The 15,077-nt window shown below is 36.4% G+C and overlaps 1 protein-coding gene across 5 annotated transcripts in view; it reads right to left on the bottom strand.

Moving 5' to 3' along the window:
• Positions 1–14,673, bottom strand: part of MEF2A (myocyte enhancer factor 2A) — a 52,092-nt gene extending 37,419 nt beyond the window's left edge. For 4 of the 5 annotated variants that reach the window (XM_010076159.1, XM_010076157.1, XM_010076155.1 and 1 more), the window contains exons 1-2: positions 14,475–14,528; positions 8,823–9,026 (exon numbers count right to left, since the gene is read on the bottom strand). In XM_010076159.1, the coding sequence (XP_010074461.1) occupies positions 8,823–9,026; positions 14,475–14,528 (258 nt within the window). Of the gene's footprint in view, positions 1–8,822; positions 9,027–14,474 lie in introns of all 5 variants that reach the window. The other variant, XM_010076156.1, reaches the window with a different exon arrangement.
• Between the last annotated feature and the right edge of the window lie 404 nt (positions 14,674–15,077).

Below are 15,077 nucleotides of genomic sequence, written 5' to 3' on the forward strand. Positions count from 1 at the left end.
AATTCTGCAGCTACACAAGGGCTGCAGAATGCATGAGACCAGCACAGCTTGAAGAACTTGTTAAAACAAGTAAATAATTAAGTCTTAGTGTGACTGCTTGCATGAACTCCAGCATTAACAAGGAGTGAGCTGTTAGAGATTTTCTTGGGAGTTGATTTTCAATTCTACTTATCATAACGTCTCCAGAACAGCTAAATCCAGAACTGGATCTTTGATATGCATTTCCTGAGCAGTGGGTGTGAGAACTGGACTTCGTGCATCTGCCCTGCAAATTTCAAAAATGAAAACATTCTCCAAACACAAGACAGAATCAGTTAGAAAAATATCACTTGCACAGCTGGGAAATAAATAAAGGACTTCGTAACAGAGGAGAAACACTGTTTTTATGTAGCTGACTGGTAGCACCTATTTAAATAAATACTAAAAACAGTCTCCAAAGAAAATTAGAGGTACATGTTATTCACCAAGAACATAAGCTATAGGCAATATTTATATTAAAATAGCTGCTTTCATTAAGGTTTGATTCTTTGGAATGTGTTCTCCAAGTCTGTACTACAAAAAAAAATATATAAACATGGAGCCTTAATTGCTTTTTGCTTCTAAAGGAGGATGGATGGCAAGTAAGAGGTATGGGATGCAAGAATCCCTCCAACAAACCCTCATGGGCCAAAGAATTCCAGATGCAGGATGCATCCTTAAAGAACCTCTCAAACCAGTCTTGGTTACTCACTTGAAACTGAGGAAAGAGCCTTTAAGTAGCACTGCTTTCTGTTTAGATACAGTCTATGCTTTAGGATGACAATGACAGGCTTATACGACTGACTGGCAGGACCCAGCACTGAACAGTCATGCCCACAGCTGTGTGTGCCACGTTCAGAACTGTTCTAAGAACTAGCGAACATCTCTGGGAACTTTACTGATTGTGAGTGGCTCACAGCTACATATGCAAGTAGTGATGGGAACGGAATCAAGCCGTGCTTTAAACTGTTTCAAAGAAAATGGTTATCTGTGCTCAGAAAAATTGCTGCCTAAGTGCCTGACTAGCACTACTCCAGCTCTGCTTAGAACTTTTAGAAATTTAGAATACCGGTACAGCATGGTAAGTTTAAAACACCAGCACTGCTTTAAAAAGTAGATGAAATCTAGTGTTCTTAACCCTAAAACACTATAAATTTAATCACTTGTTTATATGTGAGGAAAGTGTAGCTTTAGATTATTCGCAGGCCAAAGCTGTTAAAAAAAAAATAAAGTCTATACTCCTTCTGGCAATTCTTTATATATCAGAAATGACGGAACACAAAATAACATTAACCAGGAACAAAAACTAGCACTGTCAGCTTTCTTAAAGTCACCAACAATGTGTAATTAATTAAAAAACAAAAACAAAAACACATCACCATTAGTCACCAGTGTGCCCAAAGCAATTTCAGCATAGCCAAAGAATTAAAACAATAATTCAAAGTAGAACAAAATTACCAAATGCAAGAATGGACAAATTAATGATAACAGCAAACAGTTCAAATAAAACAACTTTGAGGATTAACTGTTGAACTTAATCTCCCAAATTAAAAAAGATACAGACACCATTATAAGTGGTAACTGTTCTGCTCAGCACAAAATACACAGGTGTCTTCTGTCACTTTATTCAAAATAAATATTTGCTACCTTGACCACATTTTAAGCTTGTCAAGGAAGCGGTTTCTTCCTAAACTCAGAGTGGGAAATAAAACCCCAAAGCATAACCTGTTTACAAGCCAGGTTTATGGTAAACACTTCTACTAGAAAAAAAATAGATTCAAGCTACTATACATATATATACATATATATTTTTATATATCTAAGTTTTTGATGAATCATATTGCAGACCACTTCAGTTTTACACATTTTCTCTCTCTCTAAGGTAAAATAAAAGTGCGATTTTTAGTCCTTAAGCATACATAAATCCTCCTTAATCACCTCCTTAAAATGTCTCAAAGGCATCTGTGTGCTGTCTCAAATTATTTGAAATGTTATATGCAGTATAATTACATTTACATAATCATTTAGCAAATCAAGTCTAATAATGCCTACATTTTCTCAGCATCATGAGCAGATTGCAAAGTCATTGCCTTATTTCACTGACACCATTTTTAAGCTTCTTCCTTCTTTTAAATGTATACCGCTTACCTCCGCAGTATGTCCCACGCATATTTGGAGACAAAAGCAAGTGGTCCGAACAACAAAAACACACGATAATACTATTTATAGTACTCATGCGTATTCTTCCATTGGCCCAAGGATTTTTGCTTTTTTTCTTTGCTTTTTTCTCCCCCTAAGTCTAGCTCACTTCTATCAATTCTCCATCCAGCAAACACAAAGGAATGCAAAACAATGTTAACTCATCAGCATTGTCAACCTTCCTACAATCTCTCCTGTGTGTCTAACCATCAACATCCATGGTATCACCTCCCAGCACTATCTCAGTTCTACAAAGCTGTGTTGATATTTCATGTAAATTTGGACATTTTAGTCACCTATGTTAAGCATCAGTTTTCATTTTCAACTGAAGCTGGTCGTAGAGCATTCTCTTCCTTTTTAAAAAATATGTTTAAAAACTTCCCATGTAACTTCTCTTATGAAACATTTCAAAGAAACATATTTTTGAAGGATGTGATTCAATTTCTACCATCTTACTTTTTAGCTTTGAATGCAAAATACAGAAGGCCAAATTGCTTGCCAAATGCATATATAGATTGGATACTCCAGGTATCCACCAAGGAAGGAAAGAGGATCAATTAACTGAACATCTTTCTCATCTGATTTTGTTATGTGTTCATCCATGTATATTGAGATACAGTTTGCAGATCTTCAATTTCATAAGTTCACCCAAATTAAAAAAAAAAAAAAGAAGCTATGAACCAATTCAAGTGCTACCAAAATACCATGTCATCCCATGGTTAACAAACTACTCTACTGTATGACACACCAAGAACTGTTCAAAACACACGTTGGCAATCCACAGCCTGGAAAAGAAGCAATGCTGGGGAGGTGGAGTAAACTGGATGAAAAAAACAAAACCCAAAAGCTTTTGGTTTATAAACATAGTGTTTCAACATCAACTTTTCTGTTTATGCTCCCCACACTGTTACACTTGTCTCCTGGCATATGCTCCATCTGGCTGTGGAGATGCATCTGCTTCTTTATGCTGCAGGCTCTGCATGTGCAGATGAGCTCTACACGCTTTCCCAAAGCTATGATCTGACAGTCGCATCTCTGATACTGTACAAGTCTGTAACTAAAGAGCACTTATTGCTCCTGCAACAGCTCTTCATTGAAATTTTGTGAAGAGGCAGAGAAATAGAGTGCCTGTCTGGTATTTTAATGCAAGACGATGCACTGAAAACAGGATCTGTAAGGTTAAACTGGCTTACTTACACCACTGTAAGTAGCAGCAGGTATGTTTACCTGCTTTCTGTCGTTTCTGTCAGAATTACAACATGATCGCTACCACACCAAGCCATCCCAACCATTACTTCCTACTAGAGTCAGCATTTCCCAAGTTAAGAGATTTAATACAAACATCCATGTCACTTGCTGCAACTTACACCAAGAAACAATTATGATTATTCCAGTCTTTTCACAAGGATGGGTATGTTTAGAGTAATTACATTATATAGTTTATGACAGATTTTTTTTATATTTCTTAGTTACCATTTTTCTTACAGATCATTGCCTACTTCAAGGACAGCTGCCAGTATTCGGGGTGTAACCTAAGCCTTCTACAGCACATTATACTATGCTGCAAACAGCATTAAACTAGACAGCACAGATAACTGACACCTATCCAAAATTCTCATGGGTACAGATGCCAACCAGCAAAGTAGGTCACATTTTAGACAGGCTCCTGAAAATCATATCACCTCAGTTTGATAAGGTGATAGGATGGAACACGGACAACCCACCCACAGTCAAGTGTGGATGAAACAAACCCTGATTTGCTTTATTACTCGAGGAACATCAAAACATTGAAAACAGATAAAAACTTGAGCTGAATAGGTAAGAAGAAGATGCCTTCAGCCCTTGACTCCCAGAATAAATGAGGCTGGAAGAGAAGGAACAACTGAACAACTGCTGCTTTCTGAGGGCATCTTGAGGGACAGGACCCAACGGGGCAATGTCACCTTATAGGTAACCTGCAATAATCTTAACACTCCCTACACTAAAGAAAATTGAGTATGAGCGCCTGTTCATTTCCCTCTTTTCCTTTGGATCAAAAAAGGATGAATGCTCAAGGTCTCAAATTGTCTTTTATACATCAAAACATTCTGTCGACCATATGGATACAGAATCCTGACAAAACCTGAAATTCTTCCCATTTTACTCTGCAGAATTACTCTACATTTTTCTTCAGGAGAAATAATTACTTGCCAAGAATGATGTGTCACAGAAAAAAATTCCATGAACATTAAGGCATCAAATGCTCTACCTACAGCAAGTCCTTCAAATCCTAGACAGTACTTCAGTGTAACAATCCTCAACTGTGCCATTACGGCTTTGTAAAACTAAATCCATGATCATCTCATGTTAAAGAATTCAAAGCACACACTGAATACAAATTTAGATTTTTTCAATATTCCTATATGATCCATCTAACCTGTGCAAGAGCACTAGCTTTCACTCAAATAGCTACGATAAAACAAAACCTCTCATCAGATGTGAAAAGGACCACTTTCTTCAAGAGCAAGAAGCATCAAAGAATTTATATTTCTGAAATTGTATGACAAGGTTATTTTGGAATTTCAACAGAATATATTTTTTCCTTTCATGAGGCGAAATAGCTATGATAAAATGAATGAAGCCTTACTGTACAACAGAACAAAACCTCTCATCGGATGTGAAAAGGACCACTTTCTTCAAGAGCAAGAAGCATCAAAGAATTTATATTTCTGAAATTGTATGACAAGGTTATTTTGGAATTTCAACAGAATATATTTTTTCCTTTCATGAGGCGTAAAGGAAACATTACAGTCACCAGCTCTTGAGTTAAATGCCTTTTACTGAAAGGTCAGGAGATCAGTAACCATAAACAAAGTTTCACTGTCCTCACCAACATCAGCTGTGTTCAGCTTCCATATTTCATAGGCATGAAGAAATTAATTTTAAAACCCCATTAGATCAATTGTGCCTGATAAGCAAGGAAGTTTCTTCACAGACCTGTGTATGTTCTGAAGATTTTGAGCATTTCAAACAATCCTGTTTTCCCTATTCACCTCTTTTTTCCAATGCCATAAAACCAGATTCAAACAGCAAAAAAGTGGAAGATCACAGAGGTTGAGTCCCATGCCATACATTTATCCTTTAAACCTGATTACAGGCTATCTGTTACAAGATCTTCTCCCTTATTTTTAAAAGAACCAAATGGCAGGGAATGGACTATCCCCAAGTATGCTACTGATAGTTAGAAAACTAAGCTTGCATTAAAATGAAATTTTGTAGCTTCCAATTCCAGCTGTTCAAGTCTACGATTCTGCCAAGATGGCTGAAAAACCATATTCCTTACACCTATACCAGTTACTAATTACCAAATACCTACCAAATACAAGAAATTACAACAACAAAAACTCATAGCAAGAAATAGGTAAAGAAGTCAACAATGTTTTGATAAGTAGAGCGTTTAGAAATTGAATGGGGAAAAAAAAGGGTGGGGAACAATACCACATAAAATTAGAAAGAAAAATAGGACCAACAAAAACACATAAAAAAGGACAAAAAAAATTAGAAAAGAACAGGTACAGGACAGCAACGGAGCATTCACATCTACAATAACATGTACAGTGAAAGACATAAGGGCATGTATAAAAAAAATTCTAGTATTCATTTAAGATGTCAGTGCTCTCCCTCCTACTATGTTTTCACACAAACATTCTAGCAGCAACAGAAGATACCAAGCTCTGGGCACACAAAAGCAACTCCTATGCCAAAACTGAACAGGAGGCAACCGTAAGGGGAAGATGTCTCATCAATTTCACTTAATCATTTACAACATTGCTATCTACCCAGTACCGAAAATAAGTAACAGAAGATCTGTCTTTCCCTTATGCAGCTTCTGAGCTGTGTAGAATTAGCTTTCCTTCTAGGACAGCAACAAACCCCTCCTGTCATGCTTATCAGCAACACAGTGGGTCAAGACTAATTCCACGGTGAGCCCACATCACAATAAATGCCATCTGTCATATTCAAGGAGGCATCTGAATTACTAAAACATTAGCTAAGATATAGACATCAGCTATAACTCCATAAAATTGAATTATTTATTCTAAATTGGTTTAGTATATATTTGATGGATTTTTAGAGGGCTTTTGTAAATTTTGTTAAAATAGTATTTCTACATAGGCAAAATAAAGAGAAGCCATTTTACATTGTTGTTTCAGAACGTTTCCAAAATGCTAGTGCTGTAACTTCACCTCTATCACAGCACAACCATCCCTCAATGGTGACATTACATGAATTAGTGAGCTTCTGGCAAACTGGTACTGTTTAAATACAGGAGTCTTTCTCTTCCCCATCTCATCTCTTCTCCCATGTTCCTCCCTACCTACCTGTACCTGTCATTGCATCTGCTCCAAAGCACATCATATTCTCCACTGAACCAATTCAGCTCTGTTGTAAAGCAAAAAAGTAGATAATCTTCCACTGAATTTTCCACTGAAAAGGAATGTTTTTCTAAATTAAAGACATTATTTACTTACAGTGGGAAGCAAACCATCCGAACCCAACCATGAATGACCTCTTAATTGCCTGAAGAACAATAGCTGACAGACTACAAAGTTACCATTCAAGTAGAGCAAATCTGAAATGCAATCAGTTGCAAAAAAAAGAAGCTGCAGAGTATCTCTCTGAAATACTGTACACATAATTTTTTTCCTGGAATCCAGCAGAGAGATTAACATCACTCGAACTTACATATATTGAACTTGTAAATATTTCATCCTACCTATTTAATTTTCCCATCCAGAACATAGCCATAAACTTCATTAACATATTTTCCCTGCAAAAAGGTATACATCCCCCTCTTGGGCTAAACAACTTTTTCCTAAGAAATTAGTTTAAAAAAAAAGAAAACCACCAACCACAAACATTTCAAGCAGACTAAAGAGCACACAGAGCTAATCTGAAGAGACTGGGAGATGCACTCCTAAATTATACTATGTTTGAAAAATCAGAGTAACGTCCCATATCCCACACTAGTATAATACAGCAAACCTACAGAGGAAAATTAGAAAGAATCTGCAGATGAGTCCTTGCATACTCCCCCAGAACAGAAACCATACATGCACCTGGGTACTGACTGCATCTTCTCATGTACTTGCCAGGGGTCAAACGCTTGACACTGGTAAAAAAAGACCCACTAATAAAAAGGTAAAAAAAAAAAATATAGGCAGCTTTGTGTGGAAATTATTTTCAAAGAGGTTCTTACTCCTCATGATGTGAAGAAGCACTATTAGCACAAGTCATAACAAAATTGGACTTCGATGCAGAACAAAAATCAGCCTGGCTAACAGACTTGCTTGCATCCCTGTCTCAAATTCATGTCTGTCAAAATCAAAACCTCATCTTGAAAGAATTAGGTTTTCCCTTCCTCTGCAGTGGCTATCCCTTATTTATACTAATCCAATGACTAAATAATACTCCAACTCTTCAAAGCTTGTATTATCCCACTCATTAGTACTCAATGCTGAAGACAGAAGTTGGGGAGGTTTTCTTTCTGATCATAAAAGGCAGCTGACAAATTAGCAGAGAATCTTCTCAGAAATAAATATAAAGCATTTGTCTATTTCTCAGTTTTGTCAATCTGATTTTTGCTGGAAAACTTATTTACAAAATCAGCTAGTGTCCTCCTTGTACTCTGCGATCCCCTTGGCAACAGACTCTTCAGCTCTACAAAGCTCATCACTATTCCTAAATCATTCCTGAAAAGTAAGGCATTTGTTCAGAAGACAACTTCAGAATTTAAATGAAACACTTAAGTCAGCCACCTGTTTTGGTCTATTTACAGGACTCCTGGAGACATGACTCTTATCTGAAACGAAGTTACAGTACATAAAGTCTCCAATTGCCAAGAAAATCCTTGATTTCTACCACACCTAATTTAGAAATTATGTACTGGAAAGAGTTTCTATTTAAATCACAAGCATAATAAAAGTAGACAAAACCAATACCTTTGAGTAAATATATTTATGCTATTCTATTCCTGCAAAAACAGCGCTCGTTCTACTGTTGTAAGTGACATACAGAGTGACTGGACAGCAAATTTAATGAAGTTCATTTGCTCCACAGATTCACTTTTTTTTTTCCCCTGCTTTTTGGCTGAATAAGGGGCATCACAGGCTGTGGCTGATTTAATCCATGTGCAACATTTGACTGGTAAAGTGGTTACTACCCTAGCAGAGAAAAGGGGCCAGCTGTAACTGTCTGTTAGGCTAAGGGCACACTCTTTGGACCTTATTCTCCATCCAATTGATTTTTTCCATTAAAACCTTGAACATTTTTGCCCCTTGCCTCCCCCAGAAAATCAACCATCTTTCACACCTCTATTTCCATTGCCAGGTGTGGTAGAAATAAAACAAACTTCCCAGAAACTGGCAGGGAGTAGAAGGCAGATGGGAAAACAACACGGCTGTAAAGACAACTTACTGCCTTAGAGAAATCAGGCTAAAAGCAGTAGTTTACATTTTATGACAAGGTTTTAAGTTATTAAATAGATTCAGTTAAAATATCTTAAATGCTCTGTATTTAAAGGATTAAGGAGATACGAAAACTGATGTGGCTTTTCAAATTGTTACCTCAACAATATCTGAGTTGGTTCTGCTTTCATGGGGCTCGTTGTATTCTGTGTATTTAAGTAGAACTTTGTCCATATCAGTGCTGGCATACTGAAAGAGTTTGTTAGAGCTGTTAAAAATGATGAGTGCTATTTCACAGTCACAGAGTACACTCAACTCATACGCCTTCTTCATTAATCCAAACTTCCTCTTTGTAAAGGTGACCTAGAGAAGAAAGAATAATGATTATTTTTAACATATGACAAGGGTTTGAAGGACTATAATCAAGCATTCAAGGAATATACCAATTGACCCTACACCATTTATTCCTACTAACAAGCAACATAACTGAACACATGGACAAGCTTAAAAGAAGAACTACCTATCGTATTTGGGTGTCACTTTGAAAACATGACGAAACAATCATTCTGTCCAATTAGAACTGCTGTGGGGAAATAAATCCATTACAGGTCTTCACAAAGGAGCATTTGCCCATCGGGGAAGGGGGAAAGACAGTTCTAAAAATCATTATCAATTATGAAAAAAAGTTTTAAAAAATTATGCCTTTCATAAGATTTCAGTTAGTTAAGGATCTAAGAGTATCAATGTATTCGACATCAAGTTGAATCAAACACAGGTCTGATGCCAAGGCCAGCTTTTCTTAAAGGACAATATTTTTACTAAACATCCTCTTAAGTCTCTGCAAAAGGTACTTAATCTACTACTACGAAGTTAATGTTCCGAGACCTTTTAAATAAAGATGGTATTTTTGGACCTAGCCTTTCAACCTGAGCTTCAGTGTCACAGGAAACACCTCCATCTATAGCCATATTCACACCCCCATATTACAATTCAGAGTATATGCCTCTGCGAAACAGACAATAGCGAGAATGCTTTTGCAAGATAGGAATGAAGGAAAACACAGGAAACAATCAAACCTGTTTTACGGGTTTCTATAGTTTCATATGTTAATTACCTAGGTGTACATCAAGTTTTTGGAAGATGGATGGGAAAATTCTGTGTATACACACCTCAAGCCATTTTCTTCCACAGATTAGTATCTCACGCATATTATCTTTTTAATACTATCCATAATACAAAATATATACTATCCTTCCCACCACATAAATAGTCTCAGAGGGGTGCAGACATATATACCAACAACATTATGTACATAGCATGCTGACAATAACTGTATTATTAAAACAGTATATGTATACTTTGTTTTTCTACCACAAATGTTTGCAAAGGTACTGTGGATCTGAGATTCCTCTCCAGCTATAAAACAGTACCCGTGTCCGTCAAAAAAACCAAACAAACAAACCAACCAAAAATCTGATTTTACATGTGCCCTCTCCCCGCAAAAATGCACTGTGCCGATGATTTTTGAAAACCTGGATTGTTAGCACTTAGCCACAGCAGGAACAGAGGCAACAAACAGAAGACCCAGAAAGATGGGAATGGGTAATGTGACGCATACTATGACAACCACAGTTCCACCCAAGTTCCTGTGCAGTGTTTCTAACTTTGAAATTTCTTAGGGTTTAGAGATTACTAATCACAGAGCCTTTTGTGAAGCTTCAAAAATCTGTGTTCAGCTGAAAAGTGAGTACTTACCGTAACTTTTTTTATTCAACCCTTTTAAAGCACATTTGGTGAGAAGCTCCATTAAGATACAGCACTATCTCTGAAACAATTTATGTAAGAGTGCTGTAACACATTCAAGGTTCAACTAGGGTAAGCAGATCTTTTTACGTACTTATTGTTTAACAATTACAACACATTAGTGAGACAAGATGCCAAAAAATCTGACAGACTTTACCTTAATGCGTCTTCTGTTAGTATTTTATTTTCAATTATCAATTCAACATGTTGACCAAGTACAATTGTAGGTTTTACTGGGCTGTACTTTTCCCAAATGCAGGTGGAAATTTTACTATCCACATATAACACCATAGAGGAGCTTTTTAAAAACTGATTTGTGTAAGCCTCCTAGCAGTTCTGTCACTTTACATATGCCTTCTTTCAGAACACTTGGGATTTATTTATCCTATCTTGGATGGGACATTAAGAATTACTTCATCTGTATTCCTTTGGGGATTTGGGGAAACCATGTTTTTCTAAAATAGCTGTTGTTCATCTTCTGATACTTCAATTACAAGACAGTTCACAGATTAGCACCTGAGTATAAGCAGGTACAGACAGGTACTACTGTTTAATTTTTCTCAGGAAAAACACATCATAAACAAGACGTGTTTGTGTGCTATATTACTTTGAGAAGTCACTAAATGAAAAGACTGAAGGTTTAGGCCCTCTTATAAGGCTATTTTACTACTGAGATGTGTTTTACTTGTGCGATTGTCAGCTAGCATTGATTTCTCATTTTGTGTTTGGCCAGTGCTTAGCACAAAACCTACTAACACTGGACTCCAAGCCTTATTTTAATGCACATAGATTATTATAAATTCAGTTTTCATTTAAGAACTCAGAAAGCAGAATATTAGTTCTGCAAATTTCTTTTTGTTTTTCTTGCCACTTAGTGTGTCATTTAGGACCACATTAAAACCAAAAATATCTATCTTTATTGCAGGCCAACAGCTTCCTCAGCACTATTCTAATATTGCTTAGCACAAAAAGGGTGAGGAGGAGAGAGCAAAGGCAGCAAGATTGAGCTCCTTTGATATCTAATTTGCTGCACTTTATTCTCTTAAGCTTAATGAAGATAAATGTCCTACAGCTCATTCCAGCAGATAAACTGCTTAATTAATAATACAATGACAGTCTCCTGACAATCGTAATCACACAGAGTAATGGTCTATATATTCTGTTTTGAGCTCACATAAATACCATCAGAAATATGATGCTTCTGATAAAACAAGTTTTTCTTCCCACGTAAGTTATATGAACTTGCACTGCAGGCAAAGCTCTATCCCATTCTACTCATATTTTCAAACAAAAAACCTAAACATCATACAAACATCTAAATAGGACATCATACACATGTTCATAAATGACCTACTAACCAGCTACGTATGCCATAGCAGAAGTGACAGAACACAACTGAACCATACTTTCACTAAACTATGTGAACTATAGTAAAAAACCCTAAATCCCCTCCTTACCTGGGTCAATGAAAAAATTCTCAGAAAAAAAAAAAAACTAATAAATATCCTGTGGATCAGGGCATTTAGTATGTTAAAACTATGTACTAGCTACCAAAACCACAGGACACCAGTGGGGTTAAAGAACACCATCAATACCTCTACACATAAAAGGTCTGGATCCACTAACAAAAGCTACTTAATCTCTTTAAAACCTTTTAAAACCAATATGCAATATGTTATCATGTCTGAGTTTCCACAGAAAAAGGATAAAACAAGCCTAATTCCATTTTGAAGTTAGAGCTTAAAGCCTCTTCCTAGTCACTAAAAAGCCCAAAAAAGTGCTATCCAAAAGAGAGCCAACCCCAAAACTTACAATTTAAATCCCATATTTTGCTTCAGTCACAGCAATGGTACAAGTGGGCTAAAAACTGAAACAAGTGTTTCTCCTCCTCTCCATTGCTCCAATTTGAACAATGAGATGGAGATTAAAAATAAAAAAACCAAAACACCCCACACAAAACCAAAACACCAAAACCCCCAAAAATCCACAACTCCCCCTCCCCTCCAAAAAAACCCCATCACACCGAAATCAGGGTATAGTATAATGATATTTGTATTTCAAGCAGAACAAAACGAAGGTTGTCCAACTTACTCCAACTAAGTTAAAAAAAGTGGGGAGGGGGATCAATTTCCACCTCTTCAATGTGCCTGAAGTTCTAGAGCACGATCTGAAAGAACTGAAGTTATTAATTCATCTACTTTTACTACATGTACTTAAGACATTTATCTACATCAAACATACAGTCATTGCGTGATTAAAGCTGTTCAAACACAATACTTGGCTTTCTCCCAAACTCCAATAATACTTTTCTTGCTATATATAGTCTTCTCAGAGTTTACACTGCTTTAAAGTGATACAGGGAGAAAAACAATCCTGATTTCACCAACAAAACAATGGGCTCTGAGCTGATACGTCAGCAGCAAGACAGTCTCCTGGAATTCTGACACTACCCCAACATCAAGTTGGTGCTCAAGAGAAGTTAAAAAAGCAAATCAAATACTAGGAAGGGAACAAAAAACAAACATCAGTGCACCACTATATAAGTCCATGTTTTGCACGCATCTTGAACACCGTGCAGTTCTGGGTCCCTTTGCCACCAAAAATAACGTAACAATACTCAAGAAGGTTTAGGGAAAAGTAGCAAGAATGGTTGAAGTTGTGGAATAAATTCCATACTGAAACAACAAAATAGCCTAGAGTGCTTCTGCCTGAAAAAGTTATTTTAAGAGAAAGTAAGAAAACATGGCAGAGGTCCCTAGAGCAACAAGCAAAATGGACACACTAGATAGGGAGTGACTGCTGCCTCCTTCATACAACTAGCTACAACTACCAGAACTCCAACTAAGCTTAAAAAGAGAAAAGGTGTTTCTTGAAACAACAGGCAATAAAACTATGGGAATTCCTAGCCAAAAGATGTTGTAAATGCTGTAACTTTATAAGGGCTCAAAGGATAACTGAAAAAGTTCACCGGGGGGGCAGGGAAAAGAAAAAAAAATATATCCATTAATGGTTACTAAATATACGGAAACCACATCCAGCTCAGGAAATCCCTGAGCTAAGAATAGTTAGAATCTGGAAGAGGATTACAGAGTAGTGTAACATGTGCATCTCTACCCTACACTTACTTGCTTATGACCGTCATTGTCTATAAGATACCAGCCTAGCAGCATCTTTGGTCTGACCCACTATGACTATTCTTAAAGACTGTCATTCCTACAATACTTTTCCTTAAGAATGGTAGATACCCCACTATACATATCAATATCCAATTAAAATTTTATTTTTTATCTCATGTAGCAGTTTATAAATTAAGAGGAAATGCTACTTCTGCACAGAGTCATCAACTTTTGGTACCTTTCAAGTTCACAGGACACCTCTTCATTAGGCCACGAGCAAGTAAGTAAGCAGCTTTACCTAAAACAATGCACTTTTGAGTACTCTTCCCTTCTGACTGAGAATTTTTTAAAGACTGTTATAGTGGACAGCTCTTACAAGGAATATAAATCAATGCTTTTAAATAGAACCATGTTAACAAAATTCATTACTATATCCAAAACACTGTAGATGATTGTCCAGAGCTATGTCAAACTCCTCTGCCAAAGAGGCTGCAGGAAATACTTTTACTACATAATTTCTGAATTTCTGATCCTTTATCTTCAGTACTAAGTGTTCCTAGTAGCTATCAGATCAAGTAAGGTGTCTGTTTCGAAACAATCCTCCAGCCTACTGGAAGTACAGACCAGGTTACCACTTAAATAGGAATAGTAGCTTTACAGTGATTTCAACTTAAAGTAGTAAATGATATTACTTATAAATAACACCTTTCCCTAAAACAGTAGTGAAACCATTATGAGACATATTTCTTGTTGTATTCTCATAATGCCATCTGCAGATACACAAAGACAAAGCTTGGCTACAGAAGAGTGAATTAAGATGAATACATTTAGAGTTTCCATTAATTTTTAGAATTACTGGTGACCTTGTTCATGCAGACTCCTTGTTTCTCACCTGTCTGTTCCGCTCATCCATTATTCTTGTGATCTGTATTTTCTTTCTCCCCATTTTCAGCCTCTTCTTTCTTTTGCTTTGCAATCCAGAAATATATTAATCCAAGAAATGTCACTCTTCAGTATTCTAACACATGATACAGTTTTCTTTTATTTGGTATTCAGCTTGAGAAAAGGTTCCTAGTTCTTCTTATAAACCCCTAAAAAAAAAATTTTGAAAAAAATTAATTTACAAATTACTAAAGAGAAAGTATCATTAAACACTTGTATAGCCATAAAACACGTGCATGCATAAAATAATTTCAGTGAAGAACCAAGTATTTTCATGAGTAAAATACTGTACTACATACTTTGTTCTAATTAAATAGACTCCAACTAGTTTGCCAGATTCTACCTACAAACTACAGATTTAAAACGACCAATAATTTCACACACTTTCAACTGGATCCCTTAAAAATTCACAGTTGTCAAAGGGGGTGGTGCTCACCATTGTAAGCTTTAGGTCTTGAGTTGTCTGAGGTTTCAAAAATTTACCCAAAAAGTTTTGGTGAACTCCATTCTTTATTTTAGGAATCCTTATAGAGAAACTGCTTCGTGTCTCCTA

This window comes from Pterocles gutturalis, unplaced genomic scaffold (genome assembly GCF_000699245.1).
Source record: "Pterocles gutturalis isolate BGI_N339 unplaced genomic scaffold, ASM69924v1 scaffold15518, whole genome shotgun sequence".
Taxonomy (NCBI): Eukaryota; Metazoa; Chordata; class Aves; order Pterocliformes; family Pteroclidae; genus Pterocles; species Pterocles gutturalis.